A 16,025-nucleotide genomic window follows, 5' to 3' on the forward strand; every position below is an offset into this window, starting at 1 on the left:
GGATCTGTGTTGATGGTATGTGCATGAGAACTCCCTCCCCCTGCTGGTTTTCTAACCCCAGTTTAGTGGGGCTTCCCTTTATTAAGTTTAATAAGAGGGATGAGTAAGCAGAACACAGAGGACTTTAAGACACTGAAATTATTGTGTATGATATTATAATGGTGGTTACCTGTCATTATACACAGACCCAAACCTATGGGGTGTACTATACTAGGACTGAACTCTGAACATAACCTATGGACTGTGGCTGATTATGATGTGTCAATGGCGTTATCAGTTTCCTTGACTGTAACACAAGTACTACTCTAGTTCAGGATTTTTTTTTTCTTTTTAGGGCTGCACCTGCAGCATATGGAGGTTCCCAGGTGAGGGGTCTAATGGGAGCTACAGCTTCTGGCCTATGCCAGAGCCAAAGCAATGCCAGATCCAAGCCACAGCTCACGGCAATGCTGGGTCCTTAACCCACTGAGTGAGGCCAAGGATGGAACCTGCAACCTCATGGTTCCTAGTTGGATTCATTTCAGCTGTGCCATGACAGGAACTCCCATCCTTTCTATTTATAAAGCCAACAATGACAACAATAACAATGCCGAGATCAGTCTTGGAACAACCAGTGACTCAGTTATAAATCTTCAAAAAGAATATGAATTTCTAATATAATGTAAGATATTGAGACCTGGATACCTAAAGAAATGATCATCTGAAGCATTTAGATTTTTTAGAAAAGTCAAAAACCACATGATCATCTCAAAATATGCACCCCCCCCACATTTGACAAAATCCAACATCCATTCATGATAAAAACTCTTACCAAAGTGGGTGTACAGGGAACATACCTTAACATAATCAAAGCCATTTATGACAAACCCATAGTCACTACACTACTCAATGGAGAAAAGCTGAGATCCTTCCCACTAAAATCTGGAACAAGACAAGGAGGCCCACTCTCACCACTTGTATTCAATGCAGTGTTGCAAGTCCTAGCCACAGCACAAAAACCAAAGAAATAAAAGGTATCCAAATTGGAAAAGATGAGGTAAAATTGTCACTGTATGCAGATGACATTCCACTGTCTATACAAAACCCTAAGAACTCCACACAAAAACTTCTCAAACTGATCAATGAATTCAGAAAAGTAGAAGAAGACCATATTAACATTCAGAAATCTGTTGCATTTCTGTTTAGTAACAGTGAAATATTAGAAAAGGAATATAAAAATGTAACACTTTTATAATTTTATCCAAAAGAAGTAAATACCTAAGAATAAACCTGACCAAGGTGGTGAAACACTTAAATGCTGAGAACAATAAAACATTATTCAAGGCAATTAAAGAGGATTTAAAGAAATGGAGAGATATCCCATGCTTCTGGATTGGAAGAATTAAGATTGTTAAAATGGCCATACTATCCAAAAATCTACAGATTCAGTGCAAGCCCTTTTGAATCCATGACATTGTTCACAGAACTAGACCAAACAACCCCCAAATTTATATGCAACCATAAAAAACCCAAAATTGCCAAAGAAATCCTGAAGGGAAAACAACATCAACAACAAGAACATCAAAACCAAAAATAAGCAAGAGGTATAACTCTCCCCAACTTCAGACAATATTACAAAGCTAAAATAATAAAGACAGTGTGGTACTGGTACCAAAACAGACATATAGACCAAAGGAACAGAATTGAGAACCCAGAAATAAATCCTGACACACATGGTCAATTAATCTTCAACAAAGAAGGCAAGAATATATAATGGGAAAAAGACAGTCCCTTCAGTAAGTGGTGGTGACAGAATGGAATAGCTGTATGTAAATCAATGAAACTAGAACACACCCTCACAAAAATAAACTCAAAATGGCTTAAAGACTTAAGCCTAAGGCAAGACACCATACAGCTCCTAGAAGAGACACAGCAAAACATTCTCTGACATCAATCATACAAAGGTTTTCTTAGGTACATCTCCCAAGGCAATTGAAATAAAACAGAAATAAGCTAATGAGACCTAATCAAACTTAAAGTCTTTTGAACAGCAAGAGAAACCATAAAAAAAAGACAACCTATGGAATGGGAGAAAATAGCTGCAAATGATACAACCACCACGGGCTTGATTTCCAAAAGATGCAAACAACTCAACAATAAAAATACAAACAACCCAATTGAAAACTGGGCAGAAGACCTAAACAGACATTTCTCCAAAGAAGATATATGGATGGCCAAAAGGCACATGAAAAAATGCTCAAAATCCCTGGTTAGTAGAGAAATGCATATCAAAACTACTATGAGGTAGACCTGTCAGAATGGCCATCATTAATAAGTCTACAAATATCAAATGCTAGAGAGGATGTGGAGAAAAGGGAACACTCCTTCACTGTTGGTGGGAATGTAAAGGGTACAATCACTATGGAAAACAGTATGGAGGTACCTCAGAAAACTACATATAGAACTATAATATGATCCAGCAATCCCACTCCTGGGTATACATACAGATACAACTTTCCTTCAAAAAGACACATGTACCCGAATGGTCATTGTAGCACTATTCAGAATAGCCAAGACATGGAAAAAACCTAAATGTCCAACACTAGATGAATGCATTATGGAGATGTGGTACATATTCACAATGGAATTCTACTCATCCACGAAAAATAACAAATAATGCCATTTGAAGCAATATGGATGGAATTAGAGATTCTCATACTGAGTGAAGTCAGAAATACACATGTACTATATGAGAGCACTTATGTGTAGAACCTAAAATATGCCACAAACCAACCTATCTACATGAGAGAAACAAACTCATGGACATAGAGAACAGACTTGTGATGGCCAAGGGTGAGGGAGTGGGATGGACAGGGAGTTTAGGGTTAGTAGAGGCAAACTATCACATTTGGAGTGCATAAGCAATAAGGTCCCACTGTATTGCACAGCGAACTATATCCAATCACTTGTGATGGGACATGATGGAGGATAATATGAGAAAAAGAATGTATACATATGCATGACAGGGTCACTTTGCTGTACAGGAGAAATTGACAGAACATTGCATATCAACTATAATAAAAAATTCAAAAAATAAAAGCCATGAGTTATGGAAATGACACAGAGCTTAGTGTATGAAAGCTATTCAGTAAATATGTGGTGAACATGATTATTTTGAAATTGATTCCTTTAATATATGTCTTTGTTTTTTTGGTCTTTTTTTCTAGGGCTGCATCCACAGCATACAGAGGTTCCCGTGTAGGGGTGTAATTGGAGCTGTAGCTGCTGGACTGCCCCAGAGCCACAGCAATGCAGGATCTGAGACATGTCTGTGGCCTACACCACAGCTCACAGCAATACCGGATCCTTAACCCACTGAGTGAGGCCAGGGATTGAACCCACAACCTCATGGTTCTTAGTCAGATTCATTAACCACTGAACCACGATGGGAACTCCATAATATATGTTTTTTATAACATGAAGTAACAAATAAATGGAAATGAAATTGGCAAATATGAGACATATTCAGTTTGCCCAAATAGGTCCAAATATATATTAATCATTGGAGTATTTTCTATATGTCTGCCATTCCTTGTTGATGAATGTCTGGAGCCCATAGAATAGAACCTCTGGTTTCAGGCACCAGTGTTTCCTCTGGATTGTGATTGTAAAAAAAAAAACAAAAACAAAAAAGACCTAGCAAAGTTTATGTCCTGATGCAGGAGTAATTTAGGGCACTGGGTGAGAATATGGTGGATTTTATTGGTCCACTTTCTCTTCTACCAGTGACATAATTTCTTCTTTTTCCTGTCCTCCACCACTCTCTTGATCTTCATTCTCCTGTATACCTTCTTTTTATTTTTCTTAAGACCAAGGTAAATGATAACTAGGAATCCTTGTTTGTATCAGATTCCTGAGTATGATGTGGATTAACTTGCTATCTTTATAGGATAAGTGGACAAACTAAAAGTTGAGTTTATTATATCTAGGATGAATCTGACTGAACAGAAACTTTGGGGAATAAACTCTGGGACATTAATAACTTACACTACAATGATGATGTAATAACTTACATCATCATTCCCAATGGAATTCAGGAATGAATCATTTTGCGTTTTTTTTTCTCCCCAGTGTTCTGTAATAAAGCTGGTAACAAAAAGGGTAGGCAGATGTGATGATGATTCAGAGAGTCTTCTAATGTAAGTGACAGATTATTTTCATCACTGTATTTGTTTTTATTTTTTGCTTATATAAAATTGGAGCATATTTGTTTATCTACCATACATGATAGACAAAAGATATCTACAAGTTCATAATACTAATGTGGCTTATAATAAGCAAAATGCTAAAACAATAAGGTAAATATTCTTATGAGGTTGTAGAAAATGTTCAATTTAAAAGTTCTTACTGAGCATCTACACGTCACAAGGCATTGGGTTGGAAGTGCGGAAAATAATATCTGAAGAACATAAAGTTTTCTGATATTCTTATTCCAGGAAGGCAGCTAAAATCAACACACTCATTCTTGTTATAAGCTACATGATGTAATACTACAAGAAATGTTATACATAAGGTCTTTAGAGAGCAGAAGGATAAATTTCCTCTCTCACAGGTAATCACTAAAGGCCTTCTAGAGGATATTTCTTAGCATGTTGGTCCTGAAGTTCCTAGAAGGTTCAACAGCTAGAAATGGAAAGGCATTCCATGAAGAAAAGAGAGGGCAAGATGAGTGTGGATACTCTACACCTATGTGTTTTTAATCTTTAGCTAGCACGCTACTTACATGATAGAGATCTCATCTGATCCTTCTACTGATTTTTACATGCTCGCACTGCATCAAGGACAGACCCTGATTATACAAAGACATTAACATAGTTCGCTGGAGAACTACAGCCTTTTCTAGATTTTAACATATTGTAGATTACAAAATAGGCTAAAATTCCCTTTTGTAGGATACACAGAGAACCACTGACATGTACTTGAGGACACAGAAAATGTTTTTCATATAAATTATTAAATATGTGGCTAACGTAGTCTGGAGTGCTTGGAACTTGAATGTAGAGAAATGGGCTTTTTGGAAAACTAATTTCCCTCCTTGTTCTGCCGATATGAGTGGCAATATCCATGTCTTTGTGATACCAAATATTTGATGGGGACACATAATTATTTTTCATGTATCATATGTATTTATGAATCTTATTTTATCTTAAATATGCAAATACAAATGTAAAATAAAAGAAATAATCTTGTCCTAGTAAAGGATAGGGAAATAGATGTGGTAACATACAAACAGAAAACTGTATATTCAAAAGAGTGGCCAACATCAAGCAATATTGAAGTGAGAGAGACTATCCCATCATCTTGCCTTTAGTGCCTACATATTTTAAGCTTCAATACTTTATGATACATCACTCTTTTAAATTAATAAATGAAGGAAAGAGCTTATTGACATGATTAAGATACCAACACCAAGACTCTGTTTCCTTAAGATTATGTATAAATCCAGAGATTTTTTTTTAATAATTGGAAACCCAAACCCAAAGTGAATAACTTGATTAGACCTTTTCCCAAGAGGGGTTTTTTGTTTTGTTTTGTATTTTTGAAGAAATGAAGGGCATTTCATCTCTGTTGAAGACCAGAAAATTCACTCTGGAAGAGAAAAATGTTTAAAGGAAATCTTGTGCCTAGTTAGCTTATCATAATCTGTGCCTTGGCTGCTCACAACTTAGAGACAACATATTGAAGGTTGGATAGGATAGAGGAGAAGCATATTGGAATAAGATTATATTTAAATATGTTACATTCCAGTGTATATTTTTACTTTCATAGAGTGCCACTGCCAGCATCATCCTCACAAGAAAGAACTAACGAAAAAAAAATCTGGTCTTGGAAATGACCCCACAGTAACAGTTCTTTCTAAATGTGAAATATAACAAACTCTTCACTGAAAGAAGGGACATTTCAAGCTGAATAATTGTTTGCCAGGACAATACAAATGGAACAAAGACATCAGTTACTGACTATCTATTCTGACTCTTTTGGAAAATGAATTTCCCTCCTTCTTCTGCTCTTTGCTCTGTTCTAGGAGTATGGGGTTTTCAGATTCCAGAATGAGATGAATTGCACTGGGAATATCACTATGATCAGACCCTACACCAAATTCCAGGTGACATCTTCACCCAAAAGAAAACCACCCCATTGGTAACATGCTTAAGTAAAAGCTTGATTTTTTAAAACATGATCTCCCTTTCATTTAGAAGTGTAACTTCAGGAAATCTGAGTGTTCTAAAACATGCTTTTCAAATTGGAGAAGGAAAAAAAATAGCAATCGTTATTTTTGAGATATCATCAAATAACAAAGAATATTCCTTCTGTTCATTATATATGCCAAGGACTAAATATAAAGATGCTTAAAGTTTGCAACAGATTATTTGAAGGTAATATGTCTTTCCTCTTTTCAAGCTGGAGATCTGAGAGAGTTTGTATGGAAGAGATGAAGCACATTTATATTTATAAATGACATACTGTTTAAAAAATACATACATATCAAATATGAAAAGGATAAATGAATGAACCAAGGTATCTTTTAGGTGCCAAGGCTGGGGTACTACTTTAAGGCAGCCAAATATATTCTAAATGATGAATGAAGCACAAAGCAAACACGGGATTCAGTGTGTATTGAATATGGCCAAAAGATAACAAAGCAAATAATGAAATGAGCCATGTATATTAACTATATATTCAAAAAATTAACCATGTCAAATCTAACCAGGGATTGTAGTTAAAGAGTTTTACAAGAGAGTTTACCATCCACAAGCTTATATGAAGCTCAACATGACCCTATGTAGTGGTCATTACAAATTGAGGAACAAAGCATTATTAGTTAGAAGACACAAACAAATTATTGGGAAACCACAGCTAGAATATACCTAATAAGAAATATTTATATTGACTTAAAATGTTTCATAGTAGCATAGATCATGCCATATTGTAATTCTTTATTTTATTGCAGATAATCCATTTCACACACATCCCTTCTCCTCATTCATGAAATCATGCAGCTGAACAATAATGTGACTGAGTTCATTCTACTTGGGTTGGCACAGGATCCCATTAGGAAGAAAATAGTGTTTGTCACTTTCTTGATTTTCTACCTGGGGACATTGATAGGTAACCTGCTCATTATTGCTACCATCAAGACCAGCCGGACACTTGGGAGTCCAATGTACTTCTTTCTTTTCCACTTATCTTTAACTGATACCTTCCTCTCTACTTCCGTTGCTCCTAGAGTGATTGTGGATGCCCTTTTGAAGAATGCCACTGTCTCTTTTAATGAATGCATAGTGCAAGTCTTTTCATCCCATTTCTTTGGCTGCCTGGAGATCTTCATCCTTATCCTCATGGCTGTTGACCGCTATGTGGCCATCTGTAAGCCCCTGCACTACATAACCATCATGAGCCACCGGGTCTGTGGTTTGCTGATGGCTGTGGCCTGGGTAGGATCCTGTGTGCATTCTTCAGCTCAGATTTTTCTAGCCCTGAGTTTACCATTCTGTGGTCCCAATGTGATTGATCACTATTTCTGTGACTTGCAGCCTTTGCTGAAACTTGCCTGTGCAGACACATACGTGACCAACCTACTCTTGGTGTCCAACAGTGGAGCCATCTGTACAGTGAGTTTTGTCATGCTGATGGTCTCCTATGTCATCATCCTGTATTCTCTGAGAAACCACAGTGCAGAGGGGAGGAAAAAAGCCCTCTCCACCTGCATCTCCCACATCACTGTGGTCCTCTTGTTCTTTGGTCCTTGCATATTTATATACACACGCCCTGCAACCACCTTCCCCATGGATAAGATGATAGCTGTGTTTTATACAGTTGGAACCCCTTTGATCAACCCTCTGATTTATACGCTGAGGAATGCAGAAGTGAAAAATGCCATGAGGATGCTATGGAGCAAGCAGTTTATCTCAGGTGACAAAAAATGAATACAAGTTTCAACAGTTTTCATCACCACTTAGATTGATCCAGATTTCTCTAGAGAGTATTATCTTTTATTGTGCTAATATAATCCTATCATAGGTATTAGTGTCAGTTTCCTTCAGAAAAAGAAGCACTGTGAACACATATGCTGATTAGTGTTCATTTTTAGGTACTGTTCAGTTTTCAATTTTATACCAGGGATAAACAGAAATGTAAGATTCATTGCTTTTTAGTTGTTTTTCACGGCTGTATCCCTGCCCCCACTCCCCACCTGCCTAACAGTGGTTTTGAGCTAATATTTTCACTGTCATCCTTCATGTTGACTTCTTGTCTTCTCTGTTTATATTTACACTTTTAAATGCTTACATCCACAGCCTAAGAGGTTCTCTCCAAAAGCCTGACTGACATCTTTCCAATAGTTTTATTTATTAGACACTGTGGTCACATCTGTCAGAACACGGACCTTCAACTTGAATGTTCTTCCTGACTCAAAGTACCATGTTCAAGTCAGAGAGAATTTTACTGTTGGAAATGACAGATTTTCAACCTTTGTGTGGTATAATTTGAATTCTTACCATATGTTTCCTTAGGTCCTTCTAACAGTGGCAAAATATAAAGACAAAATTCTACTTCTGAAGTAGTTTTTTGACTTTAGAAAGGCTTTCACTATTGGATTTATACTTATAGTGGTATTCTTTGGGTAAAATTGATGTTACCAATTTGATTCCTTCTGAATGTGGAGGTGGAACAGGCTTCTTTTAAATTCCACAAGTTTTAGTGTTTTATGATTCAGTTATCGCAGTTATACAATTGAGGGCCCAAATTAAGGGTGATACATTTACATGGTTGGGAAGCAGAGAGTGTAAGCAGCTGAAGTTAGTAAATGTTAACTTATTAATAGGTTAAAGTAAATAATGAAATACTCGGGGGAGGATCTTATGCTTTGAAACTTATATGGGTATGTTATATCATGGGTGTGGACAGTGAATTCCATCCAGGAATCACACTCCTTTGCATTTTCCCAAAGGCATTGAAGACATGGCCACACAGAAATCTGAATTCACTTTTATAGCAGTTTTCTTCCTTTTTTAAAAAGGATTTTTCTTTTTTCTCTTATAGCTGGTTTAGAGTGTTCTTTCAACTTTCTACTGTACAGCAAAGAGATCCAGTCATGCCTACATATATCCATTCTTTTTCTCACATCATCCTCCATCACGCTCCATCACAAGTGACTAGATATAGTTCCCACGGCTATACAGTGGGACCCCATTGCTTCTCCACTCCAAAGGCAACAGTTCACATCTATTAAGCCCAGCTTCCCGGTCCATCCCAATCCCCTCCTCCTTAGCAACCACAAGTCTGTTCTCTAAGGCCATGAGTTTCTTTTCTGTGGTAAGGTTCATTTGTGCCATATATGAGATTCCAGATATGTGATATCATGGGGTATTTGTCTTTCTCTTTCTGACTTACTTCACTTAGTATGAGTCTCTAGTTCCATCTATGTTGCTGCAAATGGCAGTATTGTGTTCTTTGTTATGGTTGAGTAGTATTCCATTGTGTATATATACCACATCTTCCTAATTCATTCAACTGTCAATGGACATTTAGGTTGTTTCCATGTCTTGGCTATTGTGAATAGTGGCTCAATGAACAAACAGGTGCATGTGTCCTTTTAAAGGAACGTTTTGTCTGGAGATATCTCAAAGCATGGGATTGCTGGGTCATATGGTAGTTCTATATTTAGTTTTCTGAGGTACCTCCATACTGTTTTCCTTAATGGTTGTACCAATTTATATTCCCCCCAACCATGTAGTAGGGTTCCCTCTTCGCCACATCCCCTCCAGCATTGGTTATTTGTGCACTTGCTAATGATGGCCATTCTGACTGGTGTGAGGTGGTACCTCAGAGTAGTTTTGATTTGCATTTTTCTAATAATCAGGGATGTTGAGCATTTTTTTCATGTGCTTGTTGGCCATTTGTATATCTTCTTTGGAGAAATGTCTATTCAGGTCTTTTGCCCATTTTTTCAGTTGGGTGGTTGGCTTTTGTGCTCTTGAGTTGTATGCGTTGTTTGTATAGTTTAGAGATTAAGCCCTTGTCCATTGCATCACTTGAAACTATTTTTCCTCCCATTCTGTAAGTTGCCTTTTTGGTTTTCTTAAGGTTTCCTTTGTTGTGCAACAGCTTGTCAGCTTGATTAGGTCAGTTTTCTTCTTAACTGAGAAAACTTAGAAGCAATCAAGATGTCCTTCAGTAAAACTGGTATATCCAGACACATGAATATGATTCAGTGTCACAAAAGAAAAACTATGAAGATATAAAAGACATGAAGAGAACTTGCATGCATGTTACTAAGTAAAAGAAACCAATCTGAAAGGATTAAAAAACTGTGTGATGGTAATGGTATGACAATCTGAAAATGACAAAACTATGGAGGGAGTAAAAAGTTCAGTGGTGGTGAAGGGTCACAGTGGAGGGATAGATGAACAGGTGGAGCCGTGAGACTCTTCCACGGCTATAATGGGCCTATAATGGTGGATGCTGGATACGTGTCATTATACATTTGTCCATATCCATGTGAGGCCCAACAACAAGAGTCAACTCTAATGTCAGCTCTGGGCTTTGGCTGAGAGTGATGTGTCAGTGTAACTCCACTGACTGAACAAATGTATCCCTCTGTGGGTTGTTACGAATGAGAAAGGCAGTGCATGAATGGGACAGGGCATACATGGGATATCTCTGTGTCTGATGCTCAACTTTACTGTGAATCTAAAACTCCTCTAAAAAAATAAAAGCTATGACAATGAAGATGTCAAGAGAGAAGACCGAATTGGATGCTAAACAAAAAACACCTGCACAGCTCAAAAGAAGAGAGGAAAGAGAGAACATAAGTAAATAAAGGAGACAAAGACAAAGTAAACTGCCACAGGATGAACTTAAACCCCCACATTTTCACAATCACATTATATGCAAACATGCTGCATTTAAAAGACAGAAATTGTCAGAATAGATATAATAGAAAAAAACTTCAGCCCAGAAACGCAATGGACTAATGAGGGACACCCCAGCATGAAGCTCAGAAACAGAAACCATGCACAAATGAGTCAATGCTGGGATTCAATTTACATGGAGTTCATGAATAGGGAAAACTAAAAGAGTGATACAATTCAGAACAGTTGCATCAGGGGAACAGATTGAAAAAGGGACGTGGTAGAACTTTGGGGGTTAATGAAAGTATTCTAGAGCATACATTTGTTGATAGTTACATGAATATATACATTTATCAAAACTCATCAAACCATATGTTTATAGTCTGTATCATTTTAATAAAATCTAGCTCAGAAAAAGAATTATATTGAAAAAAAACTAAGTCTCCATAAATAAACATTCAACAAATCTAGTGGTAATTTCTATAGAAAACAAGCAGAATAGCAACTGTTATTAAGACCATCATTCCACAAATAAAGATATACAGAAATGTGATTTGAAAATTGGTATCCAATAGTAATTTTTAACAGCTACACTGGACTTCACCAAAGTGAAAAACATTGGTACTAAAAATGTTACTACCAAAGAAGTGAAAAGCCAGCCCACAGTTTGGGAGAAAATAATTGCAAATCATTTGTAAGCAACTTGTTCCCAGATTATATAAGGAACTCCTTAATAATAAAAAGACAATAACTCAGTCAAAAAATGCCAAAACTTCTGAATAAACATATGTCCACTGAATATATACAAATGGCCCAAAGTGGAGTTCTCTTCTGACACAGTGGGTGAAGGATCTAGCATTGTAACTTCAGCAGCTTGGGTTGCTACTGTGGCATGAGTTCAAATGCTGGCCTGGCAACTTTCATATGCTGTGGCCTCAGCCAAACAAACCAACAAATGGGCAAAAGCAGATAAGAGAGGTCAACAACTTCCATCTTTAGGAAATGCAACCCTAAGCCATAATGAGATAACGCTTCATACCCACTAGATGTCTAGAATCAAAAAATACAGACAGTGATAAGTAATGGTGCGTGTGTAGAACAAGTGGAGGTGTTCTATATTGCTAGTGAGGATGTAAATGATGCAGCCACTTTGGAAAATGGTTGGGAAGTTCCTCAAAAGGATACATAATAACAGTGACCCAGCAAGGTCTCTACCCAAGAGAAATGAAAATATATATTCACGAGGATACATGCACACCAATGTTCACTGCAACATCATTCACAATAGCCAAAATGGGGAAACAATCCACATGTCATTCAACTGACGACTGGGTAAATGATACATCCACGACCTAGAAGACTATTTGGAATAAAACGGAAAGAAATACTCATTCTTACCACATCATGAATGAAACTTTAGGAATATTATGTGATGTGAAAGAAGAATGTTACAGCAGACAACACATTGCGTGATTGTTTTTTTGGTAAAAATGTCCAGAAAAGAAAATCCTTATAGATTAATGTTTGACTAGGGCTGCTGGTGACAGGAGTAGAGAGGAATGAGGAGTGACTACTAATGGATATGGGGTTCTTGGGGGAGTGAAATGTAGGTTGTAAAATTAGGTCATGTTGATGCTTGCATAGATTGTATACTAAAAATCATTATACACTTCAAATGAGTGAATAATACAGTATATAAATTCTATCTCAATAAAGCTGTTAAACTAGATAAACACTAAACCTAGTAATCATTTCTACAAAACAAAAGACCATAGGGCAGATATCATTACAAGTTTATCTGTTTATTTTTTTCTTGGCTGCATGGGGTGTGCAGAAGTTCCCAGGCCAGGGGTCGAAACTGCACCCCAGCAGAGACCCAAACCATAGCAGTGACAACACCATAGCCTTAATCCACTGAGCCACCAGGGAACTCCTTTTCAAGAGTGCCTCAGAATATACCTGGCCTGGGGATTTTTGCATGCCACAGGCGTGGCCAGAAAATGAAAAGCTGACTCAACCTAAAAACTACTTGAACTGATTTACAAATTCAGCAAAGTAGCAGGATATAAGATTCACATTCAGCAACCAGCCTATTTCTCCATCCTAACAATGACATGTTAGAAAAGGAATACGAAAATACAATACCTTTTGAAATTGCACTCCCCAAAATCAGTAACTCGGAATACACCTGGCCCAGGAGGTAAAGGACTTATATGCGGAGAACTATAAAACATTAATCAAAGAAATTAAAGAAGATGTAAAGAAATGGAAAGATATTCCATGTTCATGGGTTGGAAAAATCAATATTGTAAAAATGGCCATACTACCCAAAGCAATCTACAGATTGAACACAATCCCTGTCAAAATACCCATGACATTTTTCACAGCACTAGAACAAACAATCCAACAATTTATAGGGAACCACAAAAGACCCAGAATGGCCAAAGCAATTCTGAAGAACAAAAACCAAGCAGGAGGCATACCTCTCCCAGACTTCAAGCAATATCACAGAGCCACTGTCATCACGACAGTGTGGTACTGGTAGCAAAACAGACAGACAGACCAATGGAACAGACTAGAGAACCCCCCCACACACCCTGATACCTACGGTCAATTAGTCTTTGACAAAGGAGGCAAGAGCATAAAATGGGACAAAGAAAGTCTATTCAGCAAGCAGTGCTGCAAAACCTGGGCAGCTGCATGCAAAGCAGTGAAAGTAGAACACACCCTCCGAACATGCACCAAAATAAACTCAAAATGGTGGAAAGACTTAAAAAGAAGACAAGACACCATCAAACTCCTGGAAGAGAACTAGGGAAAACACTCTCTGACATCAACCTCATGAACATGTTCTCAGGTCAGTCTCCCAAGGCAACAGAAAGAAGAGCCAAAAGAAACCAGTGGGACCTAGTCAAACCAACCAGCTTTTGCACAGCAAAGGAAACCAAAACGACAACACAATGACACCTTACAGAATGGGAGAAAAGAGTTGCAAACGATGCAATGGACAAGGGCTTCATCTCTAGGATACACAAGCAACTTACACAACTCAACAGAACAAGACCCGACCACCCAAAGGAAAAATGGGCAAAGGCCCTGAATAGACTGTTCTCCAAGGAAGATACACAGATGGCCAATAAGCACATGAAACAATGCTCAACACCCCTGAGTATAAGAGAAATGCAAAGCAAAACGACCATGAGATACCACCTCACACCAGTCAGAAGGGCCATCATTCATAGGTCCACTAATAACAAGGGCTGGAAGGCCTGTGGAGAAAAGAGAACCTCCTTCCCTGTTGGTGGGAATGTAACCTGGTATAGCCACTATGGGGAGCAGTATGTGTGTACCTTAGAAAACTTTATGTGGAACTACCGGATATGACCCACTAGTCCCACTCTTGGGCATATATCCAGACAAAACTCTCCTTAAAAAAGATACATGCACTCACATGTTCATGCAGCACTATTCACAATAGTCAAGACACGGAAACAACCCAAGTGTCCATCGAAAGATGACTGGAGTAGGAAGATGTGTTATATGTACACGATGGAATACTACTCATCCATAAAAATGAACCACATAATGCCATTTGCAGCAACAGAGATGAAACTATTTCACTCATTTTCATACTGAGTGAAATAAGTCAGAGAAAGTCCAATAACATATGACATCACTTATAACTGTAATTTAATATACAGCACAAATGAAGGTTTCCACAGAAAAGAAAATCATGGACTTTAAAATAGACTTGCGTCTGCCCCAGGGGGAGAAAGAGGGAGTGGGAGGGATTGGGAGGGTGGGGTTAACAGATGCAAACTGTTGGTCCTGGAATGGATTTACAAAGATACCCTGCTGTGTAGCATTAGGTAAGGACCTAATGTCTAGATACTTACATTGCAACACAGCAATGGGAGGAAAAAGTTGTATACATGTATGTGTAACATGCTCCCCATGTTGTACAGCAGAAAAAAATACATAAATAAATAAATGAAAATTAAAACACTTCTTCTCCCTAAATGGAAAACACTTCAATGTTTTATTAATAATTAGTATATTACAATGACTTTAAATCCCTACTTACCATGATTAAAGTTTCAAATGATCAACATTGTATTCTACAATTTAATTTCTGAATCATACAGAAAGACTCGGAAATTAGGTTAGCGGGAAACAAACAACATGTAGCTTGAGAAAGGTCACCTGAGTCTAATCTACAAAATAGTTCCATGTGAACTACAGCACGGCATCTGATCCAGCAGCCAAGCACAGAGCACAGGGCTACCCATCAGGGACAAAAGTCCTAGGTGCTACTATAGTTCCATGTGTCTGAGGTGTCTCAAGGTGAGAAAAGCTGAGACCTTGAACCTTTAAATTCTCTGAACCTTTGGACTGGCAGAGTCCTTCCTTTACCCTTGCTCCAAAATAAGTGTTCCCTTGACTGGAGAATGAGCAACGACTTCACCTGAAACAGGATTCTCAAAGGACACATGTTCCCTGCTCAACATCAGATGCCACAACCTTCATTAGATCCAGACCAATACATAGACTCGAAGTTCAGCAAAACACAGGTAAAGCTCTGAATATGAAAGGAAATAGCCTACACCCCAATGTATCTGCAGGACTTCATTAAGATGAACTTGTGTGAGCTGGAAAAACACTTTGGAGGAACGGACCTTGAAACTGTTTGATTTATTTGGTGGGCAGAACTTAACTCTGGTAAAGATATTCTGGGTTTGGAAAGGGAACCTGAGGCTCAATATTTTGGCAGCCTCCACTTGTCACCGTTTCCATGGAGCTTGGACAGGATTATGGGTTATAGCAAATTACAGGAAAATGCATGGGCTTCCTAGGAGAGAGGAGAGGTTGACAAGGGGCCAGTTTGGGACTATGTGTTGAGGAAAGGGGAATGAATACTCAAAACGTCTTGAGAATGATTGATGGCAATATCTAATCTGTCATCTGAAATAATATCATAATCTTCCAGCCAGAGGGAAGGCTTCTGAAGGCCACATCATAAATTCAGTTTTGGTGCAAGACTGTCTCTGAGTAGGTGTAGCAAGTCAGTGAATCTCTCTTATGATTATTTCCCTATTCTTCAAATATATCATTGGAATATATGTATATGCAGCA

At 37.8% G+C, this 16,025-nt stretch overlaps 1 protein-coding gene across 1 annotated transcript; it reads left to right on the forward strand.

The window, feature by feature from the left end:
* Positions 1–7,034: 7,034 nt before the first annotated feature.
* Positions 7,035–7,967, forward strand: LOC125124046 (olfactory receptor 4C16-like). Its single transcript, XM_047774224.1, has one exon. It carries the CDS (start codon positions 7,035–7,037, stop codon positions 7,965–7,967), a length of 933 nt encoding a protein of 310 aa, XP_047630180.1.
* The last annotated feature ends 8,058 nt before the right edge of the window (positions 7,968–16,025 follow it).

The sequence above is a fragment of the Phacochoerus africanus genome, chromosome 4 (assembly GCF_016906955.1).
Source record: "Phacochoerus africanus isolate WHEZ1 chromosome 4, ROS_Pafr_v1, whole genome shotgun sequence".
Taxonomy (NCBI): Eukaryota; Metazoa; Chordata; class Mammalia; order Artiodactyla; family Suidae; genus Phacochoerus; species Phacochoerus africanus.

Excerpts from the sequence above, each read along its gene's own strand:
- LOC125124046 (XM_047774224.1), top strand. The coding sequence starts at position 7,035 with ATGCAGCTGAACAATAATGTGACTGAGTTCATTCTACTTGGGTTGGCA.